The sequence below is a fragment of the Ictidomys tridecemlineatus genome, chromosome 4 (assembly GCF_052094955.1).
Source record: "Ictidomys tridecemlineatus isolate mIctTri1 chromosome 4, mIctTri1.hap1, whole genome shotgun sequence".
Classification (NCBI taxonomy): Eukaryota; Metazoa; Chordata; class Mammalia; order Rodentia; family Sciuridae; genus Ictidomys; species Ictidomys tridecemlineatus.
In genome coordinates, this window is record NC_135480.1 from 75,780,639 (window position 1) to 75,806,992 (window position 26,354).

General features: G+C 32.2%; 1 protein-coding gene across 8 annotated transcripts in view; it reads right to left on the reverse strand.

Annotated features, from left to right (window-relative positions):
- Nox4 (NADPH oxidase 4) overlaps window positions 1–26,354 on the reverse strand; it is a 271,262-nt gene that overhangs the window by 103,747 nt on the left and 141,161 nt on the right. For 3 of the 8 annotated variants that reach the window (XM_005339204.3, XM_040285078.2, XM_078046851.1), the window contains 5 exons: window positions 19,886–20,005; window positions 18,244–18,352; window positions 15,816–15,884; window positions 14,315–14,415; window positions 1,580–3,940 (listed from right to left, as the gene is read on the reverse strand). In XM_005339204.3, coding sequence (XP_005339261.1) covers window positions 3,820–3,940; window positions 14,315–14,415; window positions 15,816–15,884; window positions 18,244–18,352; window positions 19,886–20,005 — 520 coding nt within the window. In that variant the 3' untranslated portion in view covers window positions 1,580–3,819. Of the gene's footprint in view, window positions 1–1,579; window positions 3,941–14,314; window positions 14,520–15,815; window positions 15,885–18,243; window positions 18,353–19,885; window positions 20,006–26,354 lie in introns of those variants that run through there. The other 5 variants (XM_078046845.1, XM_078046846.1, XM_078046848.1 and 2 more) reach the window with 4 other exon arrangements.

Genomic DNA, 26,354 nt, shown 5'->3' on the forward strand with positions numbered 1-26,354 from the left:
CATTTATGAACCTTAATTTAAAACTACAGTATTAGTATTTCCTAGAAATTTTACAACTATGTATCCTTTCAATGCAAAGTTCTGTAGAGTCTAGTATCTTTAACGTAATTATCAGTTTTGAAAACTGATATCTGAAAATATGTTCTATCAGGCAAAACATATAAGGCTAACAAATTTAGAATCAGAACACAAATTGGAAAAAATGTGACTGTCTGTATCTGCATCTGGAATTACTGCTGAGTACCTTATTTTTCACCCAACACTGACTAGGAGTTTTATAAGGAGACTCAAACTAAAGAGACTAGATTTTGTATTAGATGTATATTTCGGCAGGGGGGTGTGAAAAGAGCCTTTTAGTAGCAATAACTAGAAAAATTGAGCACTGGCCACAGCTCTGTTACAATCTCAATGATTTAAGACAAGTTATAATCTCTCTCTTAGGGCATCAGTTTCCTTAACTGCATAATAAGCAAAATAAGAATCCCATCAGTGTTTTGTATTTCTGTAATATATTGAATATAAAAAAATCCAAGCTATGACAAAAATAATAAACTGTTTAGTAGAAACAAAGATTTGCCCCGTTGACTGACTTGAAAAAAATCTCTGGTCAGCGTGGCAACCATCCTTAAGGAGAAAAGCAAAAACTTTTCCTGAAAAGTTTCTCTCTTTAATATAATGCAGATTCTTCAACATCAGCATTATCTATTGATGCCAACAGCCTTTTTGTCTCTAACAAGATTTTTTGACAATATTTTATAATTTCAATCTATTACCTTCCATAGGTAATCCAAGTAAAAACTGATTAGGGAAGGGATAGTTGGAAATAATATGGCTATGTAGATTAAATCAATTCAATTCAACCCATGCCTGGTCTAAATTGTGGTGGTTTTTTTTTCAGATGTTTGTACTATCATAGTCACTCAACTGAAATTTTTAAGTCCCTAAATGAATAACTATCAAGCATTTCATTTTCACCTGAAGTCACTGGTTAAAAGTAAAACAAGCCCCAAATACATGCACATATGAATGTATGTATTCAAATCTGAGGTTTTTATGATTATTATTTACATGTAAAACTAAAAAATTCCCTTACACATATAAGGGGAGTCAGGAAGTTTAAGAAATGATAGAAGGTACCATCAGTCTATTTTTTTAGGAAAATACAAAGGGAATTTGTTTGCCCATAAATTCCTTAGTATAATCCTATACAAAATTGATAGTTTCTTCCAAAAGACCAAAGAAAAAAAATGTATAGGAAGAAAGGCCTATAATAATAACCTTTTTATTATCAGAAGTTCTTAAATATCTGTTCTTGCTACTAAACATTGTTTTTGTAGTCCCGAATGTTATATGCAATGTATTGTGTGGCACAATATTTATTTTGAATTAAGTTCTCAAAAATTAAGAATTACCAATCTTAACTTTAACTTCAGAAACTTTAGCCCCAGTGTGAGAGGTCATTTGTCCTAGTCACACCAGTAGCCTGTGATGCTGATAATCCCAATTCCTGAGGCTAACAGGCTAATGTGCACTCAAATGCTAATTCCTGAGGAACAGATTGCTTCTGAAACATGGAAAATTTGTGAACAAATGTTACAGCTTTATTGTTGCAAAGGTAAGGTGAGCTTATAGAAATTCCAAGGACACCATTTCAATTTTATTGTGTGTTGCCATTAAAATTAGTGATAGAAGACTTGTACTACAACAATTCCATATAGAAAGAGTTCTTCAAAGAAAAATGAAGATATCATATGTGCTTTAAATTTATTCTTATAAACAGAAACAAAATTTAACTGTTGAACATTAATATTTAAACATCTACTAGAATTTAGAAGAGGCAAGGAGTTTCATTTAGCATAGCAAACCTGGTCTGAAATACCACCTTTCTTTTAAAAAAATATTACTGTATTACCAAAATTAAATGCCCTAATGAAAGCACAAAAATACATTATGATCAGTAAAGTCAGTATTGCACATAAAGATTGCATAAACTCATTTCTACTAATTCTTTCCATTACATGTTTTCATGAAAATTCTTTTTAATCTAGAAAGTTTTGCTAAGATGTACTAGTTATTAATTACGCTTTCAGATGTAAATTTGCAGGAGCATTGCACATTTTTTAATCACTTTCTGACTCACCTTCTTTCTGCAGAAGGGAGAAGAAAAAAATCCAGGCAAATGAAGAACAGCATTGAATGGTTTAGCATGCTCGATTGCTATTGTAGAATCATAGCAAAAAAAAAAAAAAAAAAGGCAACAGCATCTAGTATATTGTGTTATTTGCAAGATTTTAATAAAGACCAGACAAGTGAATTGCTGATTTCAGAAATTTGTTCTATTTGATGATAATTTATAGATGTCTACTGAACAAAAGTCACTAAATGTATGAATGCCTGAATTCTTAGGGTAGTAAAGAGGATTTTTCCTCTAAGGCAAGAATATAACTGCCAGGCATTACAAACTGATGGAATCATACAGCATAGTCCCAACAGTAATTTTAATCCTAAGAATTTATGACATCACCCAGTGCAACAATACCACTCTTAATTCTAAACTGAAATTTCAATAACTAGTGAGGTACATCTACTTTTGTAGAAAGTAAAACAGCAGGTACCTGTTTAGGAATGTGACTACAATTTAACTGTCTCCATCATAAACCAACATGTACACACACCTGTAATCCAGCTACTCTAGAGACTGAGGCAGGGGGATGGCAAGTTCAAGACCAGTCTGGGCAATTTAGTGAGACCCTGTCTCAAAATAAAAATTAAAAAAGATCTGAGGATGTAGCTTAATGCCCCTGGGTTCAATCCTAGTACTGGGAGTGGATTTTGGGGTTAGCAATGTGTGACAAAAGAGATGAAACTTATATTTCAGTGCCTGCTACCAAATATAGTACTCTTTGATCTCAGAGTACAAATCAGACAAAGTACTTTGAGCTAAAACCTTAGACAAACTATATCTGGGGGTGAGGGGAGTGAAAAAAATAGCAGGGGCTAAAACAATGAAAAAGGAAAAATGTTATTAGCATATATGTCCCTTTAAAATTATAGTAATGATATTTTCATTACTATGTAGTAGTAATAGATTAAGTAAATAGGAGATGAAAAGAACTTATTGAATCATTGTGCCTAATGATAGTAAAGAAGGACAGATTTCACTAGACAGAGGACAAAGAAGAGAGAAAAACATAAAAATAGATGATATATCAACATCTGCAGAAGGTTCAGTTAGCATGCTGTGTACAGATACAAAGAGAGGTATTAGCATCAATGGTGAAGAAGATTGGATACTGACACAAAGTACCCGTATCAACTAGAATCATGTGCTGCATTTTCAAACATCAAATATATTTGCCTGGAGCCTCTCCAAATTAAAGCTACTCTGTTATATGCAATGTAGGAAATGTAATCTGAGTTTCAACGAATTTTTAATTTTTTTCAATCTTGTATTTGTTCAACCAAAAACAATTTAAAGAGGACCACAGCTAACAGCTTCAGAGTGAGTTCAGCTCTTCACCAGGGAGTTCCCAAATTTGCCATAAAGATTACCAGTGTGCATCTAATAGTGTTCTTGTAATTTGAACATTGAAAAGTGAATCACCACTTCAGATATTCCTCAGGTCTTTGGTTTCCAGATTAAACATGTGATGTGACCTGTCATGCTGCCACATTCTCTGCATTTTCATTTTAAATAATCATAAATAAGAAAAGCTTGCTACTCTTTGGCATAACACAACTGTTCGATTCAGTTGAGCTTCCAAGTCTTGGAAATTGCACTCATTCCTTCTTTAGAGTCCTGGTTCATCACATAGGGTTTTAGCTAAAAGATTCTTTATTGTATTCAAATCTTGTTCCATAGGCATTGTTCTGGTTACTTAATTTATGAAGAGTCTTGGAAATTGAACTGGGTCCACAACAGAAAACACCAACTGTTTTCCTGGGAAGAAAGTGAAATAAAGGAAAAATCAGGTGCAAAATCAGGCCAAACAGGAAAAGAAGTATGCTTTATAAGTATGGATTTAATGTATTAATAAAGTTAACTTGTTATTTTGCATGGGGGAAAGAAGTTTCCAATGACTTTCAAATGTAAATATGTACCAGAAAAATATTTATTCACCTCATTTTTTTTCATACCAGAATTCAGGAAAAATTTTTAAATGTAACTATGAGCACCAATTTCCTCTTGATCAGACGGAATAGTGTGCTTCAATTTGTTTATCACCTGCCACTAGTAAGTCCAAAACAATATTAAGAGAAAAAAATGATAGGTGTCAATTACTAAACACATTTGACCATGACAATTCTTCTTTCATTAGACACTTGATATGCCTTTATGAAAATTTCTACGTGTATTTGAATGAGTAGTAATGCATAAGGTAAGAGTGAGAAAAGGCATTAAAAATTTGGAAGGATAATTTTAAGTGACAAATTCTTATCCGCATGGAAATAAAACACATTTATCTGAACACATTTTCCTTTTTTATTTATGCAATGTAAGAACTGTGACAAATATCAAGCAGGTTTTTTACTCTGTACCATAAACTTTAATTAGTTAAATAACACATATGACTAACAAATAGACTAAATAGATCCCAAGAAATGAATAGTATTGTAAATTTTTCTTCTTCCAAAGCTTATTAATTTGCATTGGCTTATTCCTAGGATATTAAAATAATTAACATCTTATATAATATCATGGGCAAATATCCTTATTATCTTAGAATAATTAGTGCTAGGAATGAATGGGAAATTTATTTAAATAAATACTAAAACTTTATACTGAACACTGAAGAAAATATTATATAAAAACTTTTTACCTTAAGACAATCAAATAATTATAAAAATAGAATTTTTACTTTCAGTCACAATGGGTAAAAGAAGAATATATTTATCCTTTTGCATGAAGAAACTAGAAAAAGGGTGGGATATACTCTATGGTAGAGCACTTGGTTAGCACATAGGAGGCCCTAGGTTCAATCCCTAGTACTGCAACAAAAATAAATAGATAGACAGATAGATAGAAAACAAACAAAATAAACCTAGAAAATGAAAAAACAGAATATGTGAAGCAAGTATTTTCAGGCATCAGACAATAGACGGCCCAAAACTACGTTTCCTGGGGGCCTAGAGGAGGAAAAATAGCTAGCTAAGTTTAGCAATCCCCTCTTCTTATTGCCTAGGGGCAATCTATAGGCTGCAGCACAGACAGGGGAAACTCAAGCAGTCTCACTGGCTAAACAAAGAATGAAGTTCATGGAGGTCAAAACAGCTAGAAACTCACTACATTAGACAAAGGGGAATGAAGGGAAGGGAGAGGAGCTAGCACAAGGAAACACAGTGGAATGAATCTAACATAATTTTCCTATGTACATATATGAATACATATATGAATATACCACCATTGTGTATATCCACAAGAGTGATAGTGATGTCTTATTAAGAATAAGATATTCCTTGCTTGTATAATTATATCAAAATGGATTCTACCATATGTATAACTAAGAAGAACCAATAGAATTTAAAACAAAAACAACAACAACAACAAAAAAATCCAACAGCCAGAATCTGTGCAGCTGCATGAGGAAGGAAAGAAAGATCCATAGAAAGAAGGTCCAGTGTGCTGTGGAGGACTATATTCGAGTTTTAGGCTGAATAATATCTACTCATATTTGAAAGGAGACTATGTAAATTCAGTTACAGAACTACCAAGAATCAATAGGCAAAACAATTCTCAGAGTTTACACAGGATTGTGAAAAATTTGTTTAACCACAAGCCAGAATGCAAAGATCTATAATGCATGGACAATGGCCAGTATTCTCATAAAGGTGTCACCTTATTTGCAAGGGCCACTAGGAATGCTGGTAAAATTAGGATTAGATTAAAGGTTACTCCAGACTTGTGCTAATGAATCTTAAAAGCAAGTCTCAAACTGAACCCAAGTAACATAATTGCATGCTAGAATAAGTCCAATACAACTGAAAGAACTAAATCAAAATCAGCCATCTGATATTTAAACCTCAAAATTGAGTTCAACTCCTTGTGAAACAAACAACCCAGGAATTCTAAAACAAAAAAAAAAATGAACTAGAGTTAGAAGGGTTACAGATTTTTTTTCCTCTCTCTCAAACCCAGTTTTTGAAGACTAATGGCAGTACCTCAGAATGTCACTATATTTGCAGATAGGACTTTTAAGGAATTAAGTTAAAATAAGACTGTATGGCTTAGATGTAGCTAAGTAGTTGAATACTTGCCTGACATGTACAAAGCCCTCGGTTTAATCCCAAGGACCACCAGGAAGAGAAAGAGAGAGAGAGAGAGAGAGAGAGAGAGAGAGAGAGAGAGAGAGAGAGAGAGAGAGAGAGAGAGATTGTATCCTTATAAACAGAGAGAATTTAAACACATACCATGGTTATGCATGCATAGAGGAAAAAGTCATATAAAGAGGCAGCTAAAGGACAGTCATCTGTAAGGCAAGGAGGGAGTCCTTGGAGGAAGCCAACTATGTTGACACCTTGACCTTGAACTTCCAGCCCTCAGAACTCTAAAGAAAATGTCTGTTGTTAATCCAACCAATTAATGGTATCTTCTTATGGTAATGCTAGAAAACTATTGCAAGGAAGAAGATCATTCACTAGGAACAAGCCCAGAATAACAGAAATTACAGAATTATCAGAATTATCATATTGAAACCATGATGATATGAGCATTTCACATGTTCAAAGAGAAATGTCAACATGACTAGAAGAAAAATGAAAAATATTTTTGGAGATCTAAATAGAAAATCTAGAAATAATATGTAATTTACAATAAATAAAGTGGATGGGTTAACAGAATAATATGAATTACAGAAGAAAAGATGAGTAAATTTTGAAATACAGCATTAGAATCTATCCAAATTGAATTGTACAGAGAACAAAGACAAAACAAAACAAAATAAAACAAACAAACAAACAAAAAACTGTTTTAACATAATGTCTAGGGCACCTCAACAGGAGAGAAGACAAGGGAGAAGGTAAAAAAGTATTTAAAGAAAAAATTACCAATTCTATTCTCAAATTTGTTGAAAACAAGCCTATAAATCCAAGGATTTCATGAATCCTTAAGGAGAATAAGGGCAAAGAAAAGCATAATAAGTCAACTTTAATAAAATGCTGAAAATCAGTGGCAAAGAGAAAAGCTTCAGAGTATCAAAAAGGAAGAAAAAGTCATACTACATATTATAAATAGAAGAAGAAAAATGAGAATGACTGTGGGTTTCTTGTCACAAACTGTACACATCAAAAGGCAATGAAGTGACAACTTCAAAGTGCTGAAAGACAAAGCAAAATGCCAACCATTTTATATCAGGCAAATTATGTACTAAACAAAAATGTCTTTCAATTACATCGATATCAAAATGTGTGATGAAATAATGGTAGTACACAAAGGAGCAAAATATTATTTCAAGAGGATTGAGATAGCTAATGATGTATACTATACACCTAGGTCAATGTTTCTCTAATTCTACTTCATTAGAATCCCCTTTAGGCCTTCACAGAACATAGCTTCTCTTCCCAAAAGCTTCCCATGCAGATCTTTGCAGGGGGCTCAAGAATTTGTTTTTCTCAGTTGATGGTGGATCAAGGAATGTAGTTTGGGGACCAATGGCCTAAAGAAGTTAAAAAGGAAGAAATATAGAGGTGTTGGTAATATGTCAATACTGGACAGAACAATGAAATCATTAAAAAAATATTAAATTCATCTAAAGGAAGATAGAAAAAGACAAGAAATAAAAAAAAAATGAGACAGTATAAAGTAATGGGAAACTGCTAAATTTAAACCCAACCACAGTTTATTAAATTAAATGCAAATAATCTAAGTCCTACTTATTAAAATATATCAATGACAAATCCAAAACTGATAGATCTGCAAAGATAGATAGATCCAGAATCATATATAATTATTTCCATGGTCCTCTCACAGTAATGTATAGAAGAAGTAGACAGAAAATTTTTAACTATATTAAAAATGTCAGTATCACCATTTCAATCAGCAATTGAAACTACCTGATATTTTACAATGTTCCAACCAACAAGATGAAATACAAATTCTTTTCAAGGGCACATGAAATGTTCACCAAAATGGACCACATTCCAGGAAATAAAATGGGTCTCAATAAATTTTAAGGGACTAAAATCATAATTATTATATATTTAGATGAATTCCCAATTGAACTATAAATCAAAAATTAAATGATATATGGCAAATCTCTACACATTTGGAAATTAAAGAAAATATTTTTAAATAACCTATGGACAAAATATAAAAGTCACAATAAAAATGAAAAATATTTAGAACTGGATGAAAATAAAAAAACAATTTATGAGAAGTATCCAAAGGGGTGTTTATAGGAAAATTTGAAGTAGTACAGGAAAATTTATAGTTGTAAATACTTGTATTAGAAAGGAAAAGCCTGAAACCAATTATATAAATTTCTAGCTTTCCCACTCTTTGGCACATATACAAATTACTTAAAATTAGTATACTACAGTGACATAGCCACATCAATGTTTATAGCAGTACAATTCACAATGGCCAGCTATGGAACAAACCTAAGTGCCCTTCCACAGATGAGTGGATAAAGACAATATAATATATATATACAACAGAGTACTACTTAGCCATAAAGAAAGATGACATTTGTTTGTAAATGAATTAAACTGGAGATTATCCTAAGTAAAAAAAGGCAGACCCCAAAAGTCAAAGATTGAATGTTTTCTCTGTTATGTAGAAGCTAATCCAAATAAGTTGGGTGAAGTTTAAAAAAAATAGAAGGCAGATCAGTGGACTAGATTAAGGGGATTTAAGGAGAGAGAGGAAGGATGGGATAAGAAAAGAATATTGGAATGAATCTGACCTAACTTTCCTATATGAATATACCACAGTGAATCTTACCATTGTGGATATCTTACCATTTTTAAAAAACTATAAAAATAAACAATTAAAGTGTTAATAACTAATTTAAATCAAAGTGATCAGAAGGAAAATGAGTATGAAAATCAATGATTTATGCTTAATAAAACCTAGTGTGGTTTTCATTAAAATGAGAGGACAATAATTTGGTTTTTTTAGTACATTCTCTGTTATGCTGCATGATGACGATAAAGTCCACTTTGTTTTGGTTTGGTTTGTTTGATACTAGGGATTGAACCCAGAGGCTGTTTATCACTGTGCTGTATCCCCAGCCCTTTTATAGTTTTTAATCTTGAGACAAGGTCTCCCTGAATTGCTTCATCTGGCTTTGAACTTGTGATCATCCTGCCTTAGCCTCCCAAGTAAGATTACAGGTGTACACCACCACTCTAGCCCATTATTTCCTTTGACAGGGCAATTACAAGGTTATATTCAAAAGTTTTCATTTTTCTTTATGTCTCCTTTTAAATACTTGATAATAAAATCATTATTTTTAAAGGACCCTGGATATCATGGGTTCATTGTTTCTTACATTTTCTTATTCAATTATCTATATCCATTTTTTCCCATGAGTTGAGGAGTTTTTTAATGTTACTTTCACTAATTTAAGGAAATCCTACAATTTTTCAATATCTACAATTAATATTTACAATCCATTTGCATTAAATTGCTGTAATCCAACAATTATCTAGAAAAATATCTACAAAACTTTGATAAGATGGATGAGGAGAGACTCAAATTCTAAGTCAAGAACAGTATTTGAGCATGGATATTGAGTTATTAGCTTTGTAAATGTTCAGTATATTTGTGTATATTTTCCTTTTATATCAATATTTGCTTTTACATACAAATGTGTAAATGTGCAATCTCTTACAATGAGAGCTAATTCACTCTATAGAGCTTATTGACTCCTCATATTACAGATACAGATGTTTTGAGTGACTTGATCCAAGGACACAGGAGCAAATGTGAGAGAACTTCTAGGTATGCTTAATTTATATTGTTTTGAAGAAACCATGAGGCCACAAAAGAAGACATAGTCTTAAACATTTTGCCCAAAGTTAATCCTTTCTCCCTTTGCTTAATCCAACAGCTTAAAATATGATATACATTTTATTATAAATAATAGAAGATCAATACATTATATTTTCACAGGTTATTCAATACTAAGGAGTTTACAAAGTAATACTTAGAATATCTCTTTATGCTTTCAAAAATGAGTTATTAATACTTTACCACATTAAGCATCTTACTGTAACATATGAACATATGTAATATAAATGGGAGTTTCTTTCAACATGGCACCTGCTATACCACATTCCAAAACAGACATGGTAAAATAAGACTGCCAAGATTATTTAGGGTAAGCCAAAGTCTTAACTCTGACTCATTAACCATAGCTTCTGATAAATCATTACATTTTTGTGTCCCAGGTGCATTTGTAAACTAATGATGAAATCAATACGATTTTAAAAGCTCCTTCACTTTCCATGATCATCTAATGCCATCACATAATTCATTTTCTGAATTAAAAAAAATCCAAAACAGAAAGGAATCCCTCCCTTATACACATGGAAGGTAAATTGATCAAGCATTTTGTTTTGGATAGTGTAATATCTAAAATGAGCAGACTTTTGAACCAGAAATCCTATCTCAAATATTGTAACCAATCTACTATAATACTTTCATGAGAAAGTCTGTACAAAGATAATCACTTTAACACTTTTTGTAACAATGAAGAACTAGAGGTAACATAAATTTCCATTATTAGGAGAGTAATGTTATATCCTAAACCACTGTGAAGTAATGTTACATGGAAGTTATCCATGATCAATATGTGTGTGCCACTAAAAAGTAAGTTCAAGAATTATATACTGTATATTTATTCAATTTTTATTAAAAATAAGGTTTACATTTTAAAGTATATGCACATATATACATTTAAAATATGTATGTACATTTAAATAAATATGTATATAAATGTATATAAACATGCATATATGTGTACTATGTATTTCTACACTCGTATGCTTTTTAAAGCTCTTGTAAGAATACATTGCAAAGAATTACTCTTTATTACCTCTGGGTCCATAGTGTTTAATTTAAATCTGTATTTGACATAGTACACTGGATAAATGCTTACTGGTTTAATAATCACTTCTTACAAATTAAAAATAATTGCCCAACATACAGTATTTTTAAAATTTAATTTTTATGCATCTTATCCGTTAGTATGTTCTTTCAGCAATTTACATATATGAGATATATGAAATATAATCTTCTATTTATACAGAGCCTTTTGTCCAATTAATTAACTCTTAAGAGATTGATCCATTCTTTTCTAAGTATGCTATGCAAAAATCCTTGAAAAAATAACCACTTTCAGGTGCCTGCCCCAGAGCCCAAACACAAAGCGAAGAGCTGTACAAAATGTCAACAGTAGATGGTACACATTTACTCTTAAACAAGCCCTGCTGTTTCAAGAAAAATAATAAACCACCAAATAAAAATAAAGACTGCTTCAAAACATGAAAGGCATAAGAAATAAGAATTCTTACAAATTAACCAAAGAAACCAATAATCCCAACCTAATTTCCTGTAAATTATCCTCTCTTGTCTTGGACTTCAGCTGTAGAAATGAATAAAAGAAAATGTTGAAGTTTTCAACAATATACTATGAAAACTATAAAAGAATGTTGGTCAGAGGTTCATTAAAGAGGAACATGTTTATGGTTCACAGTAAGTGTTAGATGAGTACAAGATTATCACACCTCAGGGAGGAGATACCAGGAAAGGAACATAGCAAAAATGAGGCCAATATATATTTTTCTGTATTCACCTTTACAAGGAGCATGAATATTGCAAAGCATCCCTGCTTTGTAAATAATGCTTTTCGCTTCATCCCCAAAATTACTTCATCAAGGAAAGAGAAGTGCTACAGAAATGATGTCAAACATAGATACAACCTGAACCACATGGTTGACTTTAATTCTTTTAAAATGATTCTTCTTAGGCTGTATTCATAATTTCTAAAACAAAATCTCTGAGGGTGGAATCGGATCATCTTGAGTCAGTGATCCTTTCAATAAATAATATTCATCCACGAATTCATAAATTAAGGGGGCCTCTTTAAAACTTTCCAATAAATTGGTCCATGCATTTATATCCAACTATCCTTTTGATGTTTGTTAAAATATATTTTAAAATTATGAGTTGTGCCTGGTCTTATGGTACATGCCTATAATCTCAGCTACTAGGGAGGCTGAGGAAGTAAGATCACAAGTTCCAGATCAGCCTGGGCAATTTTGCAAGACTCCATTTCAAATAAAACTTCTAAAAGGGACAGGGATGTAGCTCAAGGGTAGAATGGTTGCCAAGCACAAGTGCAGCCCTAAGTTCAATTCCTAACAGCAGTAAAGGAAAAGAGGAGAAGAAAGAGATTATTATGAACTATTTGGCTACATTTACACATTGTAATGTGTAATTTTAATAATGAAATAATGATAATGAATAATGAAATTTTAATGACATTTTTGTCTACTATGTATAATGTATGATGGCTTCATAAGATCATAATAGAAATATAATAATCCCTATCACCTAGTGACTTCAGAGCTGTCATGTCATAGCACAATGAGTTACTTATGTGTTTGTGGTGATGCTGGTATAAACTTGAAGTATTGCCAGTTGTATTAAAGTGTGGTATATACAATTATACACAGTATATAATACTTGATAATAACAACTATGTTATTGGCTTATGGATTTACTGTATTATACTTTTTATTGTTATTTTGGAGTGTACTACTAAGAAAAAAGTACTATAATACAGTACTCTGGGGGCTGGGGATGTGGCTCAAGCAGTAGCTCGCTTGCCTGGCATGCACGGGGCGCTGGGTTCGATCCTCAGCACCACATAAAGATGTTGTGTCCACTGAAAACTAAAAAATAAATATTAAAAGAAATTCTCTCTCTCTCTCTCTCTCTCTCTCTCTCTCTCTCTCTCTCTCTCTCTTAAAAAAAACAGTATGCTGCATTACAACAGTGGCAGCCTCATAAATCTGTTTATTGTGACTCTTGATCACATCATTTTGTGTGTGATTTAATCTGACATTGTTCTGTTCATCATGGCTCTGGGGAAAATAGATTTATTGTAAATAGATATATAGACAGATAGATAGATAGAAATACATAGAGATGTATACTATATGAATATATACTAATAGGCTAGGTATGCTTTAGAGTACACCATCTTGATTTATGTACACACACTCTGATGTGATGTGTGTGATGTTTGCACAATGATGAAATTGCCTAATGATACACTTCTCAGAAGATGTCTATGTTAAACAACAAAACATACTAATAATTATAATGATTACTCAAAGTCAGAAGAAAAAATTAACACTGGACGGATATTATTTTCACATGAGATTTTAAAAGTGAAACTTTCAATATCCATGCATTATTGTTGCAGCAGTAAATATGTGATCAATCCAAATGTAAAAATATGTTGAATTTCAGTACATTTCTGTGAGTTAATAGAATAAAAATACAAGTTCAAAGGGGAAAAATATATAAAACTTTCCAATTGCTAATAAAGAATTTGATTGCATATCACTATAATAAATGAGGCTGTTATCAAGTATTTATTATATTTATATTCTAGTGGATATATTTAAAGGGATTACTTTAATTGTAAAATATCAATATCTGCATTTTGTTAGAAACTATATTATTTGAAACTATTTAAATTTATAATGCAACTGTTTAAATGTAAGCTTCAAAAGGTGTGAGTTGGCATACAATTTTCAAAATCCTTTCCCTTAATGCTAAGATGCTTGATAGAATTATAGTTTCCAAGAAGAAAAATTAGGCATGAAAATACTTCTAGTTTAGAGTCTTCATATTACTAGGAAAGCTTTTTTTTTAATCATTCATTCTTATTATAAAGTACAAAAATTTAACTTTTAAGAACATTCATTGTGAGATTTTTTTTGGTGAAATTCCCTTGTTAGCCAACATGATTTTTAAAAACTTTCCCCATGCTTATCAGATATATGCTGTGGGTATAAACACTCATTTTAATATGAGTCTACACATATTTAAAAGTATGTAGAAGAGTCTAGTTCAAAAAATTCCTTTATTGACTGTTTCTAAGTCAAAATGTAATTATTTGACATTACTGATATAGAGTTATCCCTGTCTTGCTTCCTCCTCTGATTCTAACAGAGTATTTAAATTGTTATAATTTTAAACTTATTGCTGAGTCATTTTTAAATACTTCATGTAATAGTTTTGGAATATTTTGATGTAATCACTAGCCACATGTCAAATTTTCTGAGATATAGCACTTACCCCCTGTTACATTTTGCTATCTCATCAAATATAAGTTTCCACCGAGGACGTCCAATAAAAAGTCTTGAATTCAGTGCTTGATATTTGTCTCCAATTATCTTCTGCCAAAAAAGAAGCACTATATTTTAAATTATCTTCAGATGTGAATAAATGACTGTTTTCTTACATCAGCTCTGCTGGTGCTCTCTATCTTCCTACAAAATTGCTGTGATATGAAGAATATAAGTATCATATGGCAACCTATTAAGCACAATCATTTCATAGTATCATTTCCTTCAAAATCCATTATCTCCATGAATACCATTTTTACATGTGATTTATTTTCCTAGACTTCAGTTAGTTGCTTCCTTAAAAAAAAAAACACAGATAAAATAAAGAATGCATTTTAATTGCTCACTCACTCTCAAAAAGACTCAGCATCTAAACTTCACTGAATGTCTGTCCATAAATACGCTACTCACATTTGATTCATTATGAGTAAATTACTACCAATTGTCATCATGCATTTGGGGAAATATTCTTAGCCAAAATAGCCTAAGACAGCAGAGCTACAAATCTTGGCTCTATCAACAAATGATAGTAATGGGCTAGTTTCTGTAATTAAAGAAATATTGGATCTGAATAGATAGTGAAGAGTCAGAGTGAAGTGAGAAGCCAGGAGAAAGTGTCTGAGTTCCAGGCAGACAAACTAAGCACAAAGTGTAAATTTTCTTTGTATCTTAAATAATTATGACATGAGGAAAAAATGATGCTGACTTGCTTCATATGTATGATAAAATGAAATACTTTTACATATCAAGTACAGTAGAAATCTGATTAGAATAGTTTTGAGGTAACTGACAAGCCTTCATATTTTTATTCAAAATATTGTGAAAATGTATGATAGAAAATATTGTAATAAAAATCTGGGAAAGCATTTCCAAGATTTATCACCCCATGTAGCTGTTCAATGTCATCTCTAAATAATAGTTCCTTTATCTGAAAAACAGGGAAATATCTACTTCCCAAACCTCTTAGGATTACAAAAGATAATATATGGAAAATTCTTAGCATGGTGGCCACATTGTAAATAAGCAATGCATGATAGCTATTTTATTCTATTTTTTAGTTTTCCTTGGAATGAACTATGTCTAATTTGTATGAACTCATAATAATTCTCTACATAAACCTCCCCTCTATGAATACAAAAACAAAAACAAAACCTCAAGGCTATTCATTTTTTGCCCAGTCTCCAGAGATAGTGAATATGAAGCAATATTGAAGTGGGGAGAGACGGAATCAACAGGTCTGCTCTAGCCTGCTGTGAGTAGGGTGAGTGAAAGGCAAAAGGGCTGATTTCAAGGACAGGCCATGAGTTTCCTGGATGTATTTCAAATGAGGTCTTTCTCTAGGAAACTTCTGCTTCAGCCACCTGCAGAAGTATTCATCCAGCACAGTTCCTACAGTAAATCTTTAACTATCAAGAGGCTTGTTTAATTAACAATAACATCCAACCACATACCTGTATCCCATCTGTTTGACTGAGGTACAGCTGGATGTTGACATAGTCAGGTCTGTTCTCTTGCCAAAACTGAGACATAAAAATGAATAGACTTATTAAACTTCCTCACATACATTCAGATTTTCTTCTATTGTAATATATGTGAGTCTATGACTTAACATATAACTTGGTTATCAATGCAAATATTTATAAGAAAATGATAGGTAGATATGTACGTAGAAGGACAGGAGACAGATTCTTACATTCACAAATCCTCCTGACCTACTGGTAATAATTAGGTTTGATGAAGGTGGTGGAAAGAAATAATTCTTTAGCTTTACAGATACAGAAACTACTATGTTAAATATAATTTTCATAATCCCCTAAATACTTTTCAATTATGTCTTATTTTATCCATGAATTTACTCCTTAAGAATATAATTTTCATTGAAGAAAAGATAATAGTGTTATGGGATATACATGTTAGGAAAAGTAAAACAAAAATTTTTTAAAAGACATTTTTTTCTTATTATTTTTAACTATTTAGCACTAGATTTCCATTTATAAAATATATATGAAGCAAAAAATATACCTGAAAAAAGAAGTAGTCTGGAAAAAATGAGAACCAGCAATTTCCCATTTTCCTCTTCCCACAGACTCTAGACCACCATTCTACTTTAAGTCACTATGAATTAAACTACTATATGTACCTCTTCGTAAAAATGGAATTGAAAAATATTTGCCCTTTTGTATCCGGCTAACTTCAGTTAGCCTTCACGGTCCATCCATCTGTAGCATTGTGGCAGGGGTTCCTTCCTTTTTAATGCTAATTAATATTCCATTGTATGCATTTCCCACTCTCTTTGTCCATTCATTAGTCAATGAACACTTGGGTTGTTTTCATCTTTCAGCTATTGTGATAATGCTTTATGAACATTCATGTACAAGTATCAGTTGAATTCCCTGTTTTCTACTCTTCTCATTATATTTATAGAATCCATCCATATCTATCTATCTCTTTCTCTCTCTTTCTTTACAAAAAGTTCAAAAGCCTTCTATTATCTATCTTTCCCCAGAAAAGCACATACACCATCTTTCCAATCACCTCTCCCACATTCTTGTTCTTGCTTCATGCACACAGACCTCCTTTCTTCCTCCATCACATCAAGCATGCTATTGCATCAGTGCTCTTACCTATGCAGTTACACTCCTCTGCCTCAAATTTGCTCCTCCTTGTGCTACACAAGATACATGACTAGCGTGCTTGTTCCCTCCACTCAGGTCTCTATGCAAGAGCATTTTGTTAGGTGGGCATTCTCATTCTTGAATGCACAATATAAGTGAAGATGAAAACATGCCCTCTAATGACATATATATATGGTTTAGGGCATAGTTTTTTTAGTTAAGACTATAAACCCCACAAGATCAGAAACTTGGTTTTATTTTCTTATCTGACATAACTCCAGCTCCTAAAATAGTTCCTGACTCATGGTAAGTGATTAATAAATGTTTTTTGAATGATAGCATGACTGACTAAATAAATGACTACATGCACACAGGCATGAGCAATAAAGTCCACTGCTATACTCATTATAAAACAGAAGTAAATACACAACATTAGGAAATTGTTAAATAAATGATATAATTCCATGCCATGAAATTTTCTACTGCAGTAAAAGAATGAGGTGGCTCTGTGTTTTATTAATATTAAAAAAATTCAAGACATACCAAGAACCAATAAAAAATCCAAAAAAACCCAATTTGAATAAAAATATAAAGAATATGAGAGAACACTCATAAAATAACTGATTATATACATTGGGTAAGGAAAGTTTAGTGAAAGATTTTACTTTATCTGAATTGTTTGAAATATCTGCAGCAAAGACGTGTATGTATATCACTTGTATAATCTGAATAAACATAAAAGAAACAATAGGTAATTAAAAATGTTATAAGTAGAATAAGTGAAGAATTCTTACTTTTACCTCTTTTAAAAAGTTAGTATTTGAAATTTTTGAGGTTCTGGATAGCATATCAATAAGTTTTGTAATGGTCTTTGTACTCAAGATGAAGATGAGGAATAAAAGCTTTCCGAAACAACAATCGAATATGCAAGAGCATGCAAGAGCCTGCTGATGTTCCTCCCCATCAGTCTCCCCAGTCTCCCTTACCACCCCCAGCCATATGCAAACACATCTGTTAAACATCTTATGTTAATAATGGAAATGAATGTTTCTAAGTTAAAGTATGTCACAGATACCTACACATACAAACACACATATCTAAAATGAAGTGTACCTAATTGTTAACAGATTTTATCTCTGATTTTGTTTAGGTTTAAGAGAATTTTTGCTTATCCTATAGCAAGTATTTCTTGCTTTTGTAATATGAAACAAAAGTACTATTTTTAATGAAAAATTGAAAAACCAAAAAAAAATGCTATTGTTACCTTGTTATACAACATACAGAGTAAATCTGCAAACCAACAGAAGGACTGGATATCTCTGCATACCCAAATAAAATACAGTCTTCTAAGCTTGTATGGTTTCCAGTCATCCCTTTAAAATAATACAACATGGTAGTTATTAGGATTACAAAACAAATTACAGAATCCTTGCATTCTTGAAAATCTGCTTTTCACTATAGCAAGCAACCAATAGAAAAATCAGTCATTTAAATTCCATTATCTGATACATCACCATTACTCTCAAATAAATGCAATTCACAATGTACTGACTCAAAGTCATGGCATATATCATTAATCTGAGTGTTTATGCCATTGAATATCATATGCATATCACCTGTTTCCATTTGAGTTCATACTCTAAACTCTTGGATCAAAATAATATTTTCCCCCAAATCTTAGAAAAACAACTCCTCTATTTTCAGTGAATACTATCACTGAACAGGAGTCCAAAGTTCACTTGGTCTTGCCCTGGATTCCTGGCAAAATGAGCCTAAAGCATTCCAGAAATTTGGTTGTTTATCCCATTCTTAATAATCATTAAAGAAAGAGATTTCACAACCACGTACTATGTAATGTGTTCCAGCAACTCTTTATTCCAAGTCTGGTTTCCTACTTATAACTATGAAGTAGACTGGAGGTTAAGAAAATGTTCTTCCTTTTTCATAACATGAAGTATCCAAATAACTTGCAATGTGTTGTCAGAAACAAATGGTTTCTGGCTTGGAATATGGTTATTTTTGTATGATCCTCCAAAAAAATACTGAAATTACATCTAGAAATAAAATACCATTCAAACACATCACTCTGGCTTATTATTTTTCATTGCTTCATAAAACATACTTTTAATGCAAATTGTATTTACTTGAAAAGTGAATAGGATAGATTTGAACGTGACTTCCTGCTGTCACATTGTGTTTTCAGGTTAATTAGTTAACTTTTGCTTATAATCCTAGAAGTAAAATACTGGAAGATTATTTCCTAGTTAGACAGTCTCACCTTTGAAATTTCTTTTCTTCAGTCTGTTGTCAATTTGCTAAGTAATAAACCAATGAATGATGTGTTTATGTGTCATCTTCTCATAAAAGTTTTTCCTGACCATAATTCTACACTAGGTTCTGTTCTTCATTTCTATATTCTATTAAACTTTTTTCATAATTCTAACATTTTCTGAAATAGTTCTCTTTATGGTTTTCTCATTGGTTTATTTTTCACTTGTTCAACTTAAATGTAAGCTTTTTAAGTGCAGAGACTCCACTTCCACTCGTTGCTGTGTACCCAGTACCTGGTAAGATCAATTGGGCACATGGGTATTCAAAAATATTTGTTGATTGAATGAATGAGTAATGCCACTTACCAGTGATGAAGAATGTAGTGAATAACTTTTAAAAGTAAAAGGACAGAGGAAGGAATACCTGTGATATTGACTTATTTTTACAAGGAATATGCTGGGAGCTACAGACCACATGTTGAGAACCACTGAATTATCCTTTCCCTTAATTAGTAGAATTCCTTGAAATATGAGTAGAAAAAAATCTGTATGGAAGTATTTCATGCTAAACAAGAAAATGTCTAAAATATTGGAAGTTCTCTATTTAAACTGATAAAATGGATCAAAATGACATACAGCAAGGTGTTGAGTATCGATGCAAATGGAGTTACTCCAATGCCTCCAGCCACACAGAGGCTAACTTCATAGTTCAGAGATTCTTCAAATGGACTTCCAAATGGACCATCAATGTACAGCCTGTGGAAAATGCAGACAAAGTTTGGAAAAATGAAAATAATTTTCCACGACATGTATCAAACAAGCATGCTGAGTCCAATATCTAGGCATTTCAATGACTCGGTGTTTATTTCATTATTTCTAATAGATTCTCATAACCTAAAGGAGTAAAAAAGGTTGTGTATGAACTGTTGATATTAAAACATATTTGTTTATAAGCATACTTTTTATGAGTTAAAATTAGTTTTAAGTGTAAAGAAATGTAAATATGATCATGCAGCATCAGACAAAGTTCTGGTAATATTATATTACTATATTTGACTAAATTAAAATACCAATTTACAATGTCTAAGTTCAATAGTATTTCCATTAATGGAGGCCCATAGGAGACCTTAAAACATTTACTATATAAATAGAAAAATCACATGAAGAAGGTAAAGAATCGAAAACTGCTTCTGAACAATCACAAAGGAACTATACTTACTCTTCTTGTGTTTATGTATTCAAATGTGTGTATATGTATGTTCATGTGTATGTCTGCAAGAGAAACCCCCATTTGTCTGCAAAAGAAATTGCTAATTATTTATTTAATACTCATATTCCCTTTCTTAGTAATAGAATATTAATTTTATTCCAGGAAGTAAAATCCCCAGCCATAACACTACATTTCTCAGATTCCATTCATCTGTTTTGACTGCATGGCTGTGTTTGGGCTAATGTGGTACACAATGGAGGTGCAAATGCAACAAATGGGAAATCCTCTTTTAAGAAGATGTCTTAACCAGAGCTTTCATCTCTTTATTCCTCCATCTGTCTTCCTCCCTGGTGTCTGGGATGTTAACTTTATCATCTAAATAGTAATCTTTGATGAATGCAGAATCACCATGTTTTCTGTGGACTACCCAGTTCCAGACATCTTCATATAAAATTAAGATAAACACTTATTTGTATAATACATTGCTATTTTATATCCTTGTTTCCTTTATAAAAACAACTTTCCAGAAATTAGTAACTTTTCAAAAAAGTAAATTTATATGTATTATGATCCACATGTCATTTATGGTTAGGAGTCACTGCAATAGTAGATCCATTGAGATTATGCATCTTTAGGTTCAACAGTTAAGTGCTTGGAAATATTTATTAAATAAATTGATGGACATTTCTTTGAACTCAGAGCTCTATGACATGTTTCTACCAGTTTTGCTGCTGATTTTCTCTCTTCCACTTAGGAGACAACACTCCCCCGGCTTCTGTGGTAAGATTGGGTCATGTGTCTAGTTCTGATCAGGGTGACTGGAAGCACTACTTGTTATTTTCAGAATGAGGCAGGAAAACATTATTTTCCTTCCATGGGAACTAACAGTCATGAGTTGAACCAGAAGAGAGAAACAGACTGAATCTCTGAGCCATCACTCAAATGGTGCTATTCTAGAGAGCTACTAGACTGACAGAAGACAGTGCATGAGCCAGAAATAAATCTGTTTAGTGTTTCTCCACATTTTCAGGGATACTTCAAGTTTAACTAACTACTTTAGCAGAACTTAGACCATCATGACTAATGCATGTCTTAAAGGGAAACTTTGAAGAGAACCACTTTAAAACATAGATAGATAGATAGATAGATAGATAGATAGATAGATAGATAGATAGATAGAGGTTGTGGTACTGCATACCTGTAATCCCAGAAGCTTGGGAGGTTCAAGCAGGAGAATAGAGGCTCATAAGTTCAAAGCCAGCCTCAGCAACTTAGCAAGGTCCTAAGCAACTTAGTTATCCATTCTCAAAAATAAAATAAAATAAAAAAGACTGGGAATATGTCTCAGTGGGTTTAATCCCAGGGACTAAATATTTTATTTATCTCTTTTATCTCAAGAAATAATAATCAAAGTTGATAAACTTAATGTAGTACTCTAAATATAGCAGCACATTAGTAAATGTTGATAGGTCACGTAATTACAATATGTACAATACTTATTATATCCATTTAATCCACATTTTATAGTTTACCAGTAAACATGTACTTTGTAACCAATTATTTGTATGACACTATTTTTTCCACATTTTTATTGGTGCATTACAGTTGTACATATGATGGGATTTGTTGCTACATATTTGTATATGCACACAATATACAATAGAAGGATATAATTTGACCATTATCACTCCCTAGCACTTCTCCTCTCACTTCCTTTCTCTTACCCCAGCTCCCTTTCTTCTACTGATCTCCCTTTGATATTTTAGGAGACCCACCTCCACCTTTCTTATCCTTTTTCCTCTCTAGCTTCTTCATATGAGACAAAATAAATGACTCTTGACCTTCTGAATTTGACTTATTTGGCTAATATGATGGTAACATGAGAACACTATTTTTGATTCAGAAATAAAAATGAAATCATATCTGCCCTGCAGAAGTTTTTGCATCTTCATCTGAAAACCACATTAAGTAGGATGAAGGACAAAAAAAAAATTGCTTTAATGTGTTGATCTTCTAAGAGATGAAAACTTTCTTTTTTCTTTTTTTTTTTTTGCTTTACTACCTAACCAACAAAAAATGAGAGGAATCATAAGAAAGAAAGAAAGAAAAAAGGAAGGAAGAAAGAAAGAAAAAGAAAATCTCTATTCTACTTGTCTACTTTCCAACCAAAACACCTTCCCCAGTCCCCACATAGCTATTCTCTGATTCTCTGGTATTTTGAAATAACTTTGGACAAGGAGATGAGAACTTGGAGTTCTGTCCATTTAATAGGAGTGGGATCACAAACAAATTACTTGTCCTTGTATAATGATTTCCTTCATCATAAAAGGGTCAAGGAGAAGTAATCACACACACACACACACACACATATACACACAAAAAAAACCTGCTAAGAAACACAAAGGGCACACAAATATCAAATGTTTTTCATTAGTGATACTAATGAGTGTCTACTGTATACCATTGAACCATCTGAGAGACCCCATATGAATATAAGAAATAGACTAAGTTCAGAGTGAGACAAGAACTCTAGTGTGGAATTTGGTTTCAGTGATCTTAGAGAATCAGCTGTTCTTTATTTCAAATGCTTTTTAAATTTTTTTTAACCAATACCTTAAAACAAAAATTGTTAAGCACTAGTCAGGTACTATGAGATGTTTTGAACATGTATATATTATACAACGTTTAAATCAGGATAAACATATCCATATCCTCAAACATTTATAATTTCTTTATAATGTTTTTACTATAATAACTATAGTCACCCTACAATGATAACTATATTCACCTTACAATGCAATAGTACATCAAAAGTTCTATCTACCTATAACTTAGTACTCAATGATCAACATTTCCTCATTCTTTTCTCTTTGTTACCCTTTCCAACCACTGGTAACTACCATTCTACATTTTTGCACAAGGTAAGAACATTTTTATTTTCTTGGAGGAAGAATGAGCATGAAATTACTAGTAGTTGACTACTTGGCAACACCTACTTTTTTAAGGAAGTCAGAAAGAGAAACAAAAATAACTTAAAAACCATTTTTACATATTTATCTTGACTAATATGCAAAGTACATTACTTTAAATTTATGAGCAGTGACTTTATCCTAGTCTTTTTAAAAGAACTTATTACTATTCTCATGTATGTAACAAGATTATAGAAATTAAAGGCAGCTAGCTATTCAGTCTTGCAGCAATATGAGATGAGATCAACTTGAGATTTTAAATTTTTATTTTAAAGCCAATTAGGGAGTGCGGTTGTGGCTCAGAGGTAGAGAGCTTGCCTGCCACATGTGAGGCCCTTGGTTTAATCCTCAGAATCACATAAAAATAAATAAATAAAATAAAGGTATTGTGTCCAACTACAACTAAAAATAAATATTAAAACAAAACCAATTAAAATATTCCTCAAAGGATTATGGGCATATGAAAATTCTAAGGAAGATATTTTCTTCCCAAGTCCACCATTTTACAATTTTTCATAATGTTTTGTCCTTGAAAGTAGAATTCATTAATATTTTCTAAATTGGTTCAATTGTATCATTGACCAAGACTGAATTGATTGACCATTTATATCAGAACTTCTCTCAAGTTAGAAATTCATCAGCTATGATAAATATAGTTAATTGAACTATATTAAAAAGATAAATGTCTAATCAGTAGTTCATAAAATCCTATATTTCAATGCTTGTTACAGACTCCTCCCAAACACCCTAATAACATAATAAATTAAAATAGAATTTATTTAGATATCTGAGGAGTAAGGTAGTCATAATTTTAAGGGAATACCCTTATTTTTAAAATTAGATAATGATTATACCAGTATTTCCCAAAAGGAATTCCAAAGAACAGCAAAGCGAGGAAAAGCATGTCATTGTCAAATCAATTTGGAAAATGTGTTAAACAGATATTTTTTAAATTGTTTACTTTAAAACATCTGTTCCATAAAACTTCCAATTTGGGAGTTTATAGTAATATATCCACTTAAGAAAAAAAAAGGGGGGGTAGGTGTTTCCTACCCTTTCTTGCAAATGGTGATATCCATGAAACACATTTCCGGTTGGTTAGATTGAAAGAAATCTGGTGTCAGGTTTCTGGGAAACTTCTTCAGAGCAAGGCCAACTCTTCTGTGTACCTTTTATGCCTCTGTTCCTGCTGCTTCTTCTGCTTGGAGGAGGACATACTGACAGAAGCTGAAGGAGTTATCTTGTAGTCATTAACTGTAGATACCTCAGATATAATCTGCTGACACTGTACCAACACGAGCCACTACTTATCTTCATACTTTTTGTTACATGAGAAAAATCAAACCCCAACATTTTCAAGCTATGTTTCTATTTTATGTAAACAAATGCAAATATACCTAATAAGCCTTTACCATGGAGACTAGCTCTATCAAACATTTAAAAATATTAGATACTCTTACTAATAATAAACTGTTCAAATTTATCTACATCAACTTAACATAAATATATAATTGTTAGGAAAATATTTGATTCTCTTGTATTTTTTTCTGATAAGCTTTTATTTCAGAGTTCTTTAATTAAAAAAAAACTGAGAACTACCTCAGAAACAAAAAAATAAGGTATAAACATTGCAGATATTCTTCATTGAACATTTAATTTATTTTATCCAGACCTGTACTGCTTATTCTGCATACTTCCTCTCTCCTAATCCACAGAATAATTTTACAGGAAAATAAAATCTTTCCAAGTGAGTATGTCTAAAGTCTGAGGTTTGTATATCTAATGCCATCCCAGATGAGATTGCTGGTAGAGGTGAGGTGGTACAAAGGGTGATACATATATTTGTTTCTGAAATCATAGTTTAATAGTTTTCCACTTGTCCAGAGCTTAAAATGGTTTTGAAGTTATAAATCACTTTTGATTAAATGGACACTATTTCTATCCAGGGACATTAAAATGGGAATTTTGAAATTTTTCTTTTACTATTATTATTTTTAAGTGCTGGAGATTGAACCCCAAGCTTCGCACATGCTAGGCAGGTCCCCTACCACTAAGCTATATCCTCAGCTCAAGAATTAATACTTTTGACAAAGGAAGAACTTCAGGACACTTTCTCTCTCATCTGACAATCTGTGACTCAAAAACACAACAAAACTTCCAAACTAAAAATTCCCTAAAACTAAAATCAACCGAGTCTGAAAGATGTATAATAGCTGATTATTCAGGTAGGGGCAGAACCAGAAAAGTAAATGACTCTCACAGAACTCATGGAGAATTGCACATGCTGAACTTATTCACTAGAAAGTTCACCTCTCCAGCTTGCTCATACTTCTCCACCACCTAATCCAGCTATGGCTTCAGTATGGCCCATCTGGAACCAACTCATCTGAGTCAGTAAAGAGTTACTCTGTCACTCAGCAATAATGTATCTTTGTTGCTTGACATTAACCTCACACTAAGCTCTGAAGCAGAATCTTGACAACCTCATTAGTGCTTCAGATTTTGTAGAATCGTTCAACTAAAGTGATCTTCCTTGCTTTCCAGTTCTGATTTGTGAGCAGCAGCACAAGGGCTGCAACTCACTAGCTTCTGAGACTAGCTTCTTTCTGACATCTTACTTCCCTATTCTTGCAAGTATCAATTGCATTGGGAAACCACCTATTTACATTCCACACACTGAGTCAGAATACTACCATTTTTAGTTCTCTCATGAGCTAGTTATTGGAATATCAACTAGTACAAAAAAAAAACTGAATTTAGGGATAAGAAGAGACAGTAATCTTTTAATGAAGGATGAAACTTAAAAAAAGAAAACTCTATTATGCAGACCTTTATGAGTAACCGTGCTTGTGGATACTAGCCAAATAACCCCACCTCACAGGGCAGGTACACACTAAAAAGGGCTCCTTTCTGACATTCTGTTAAT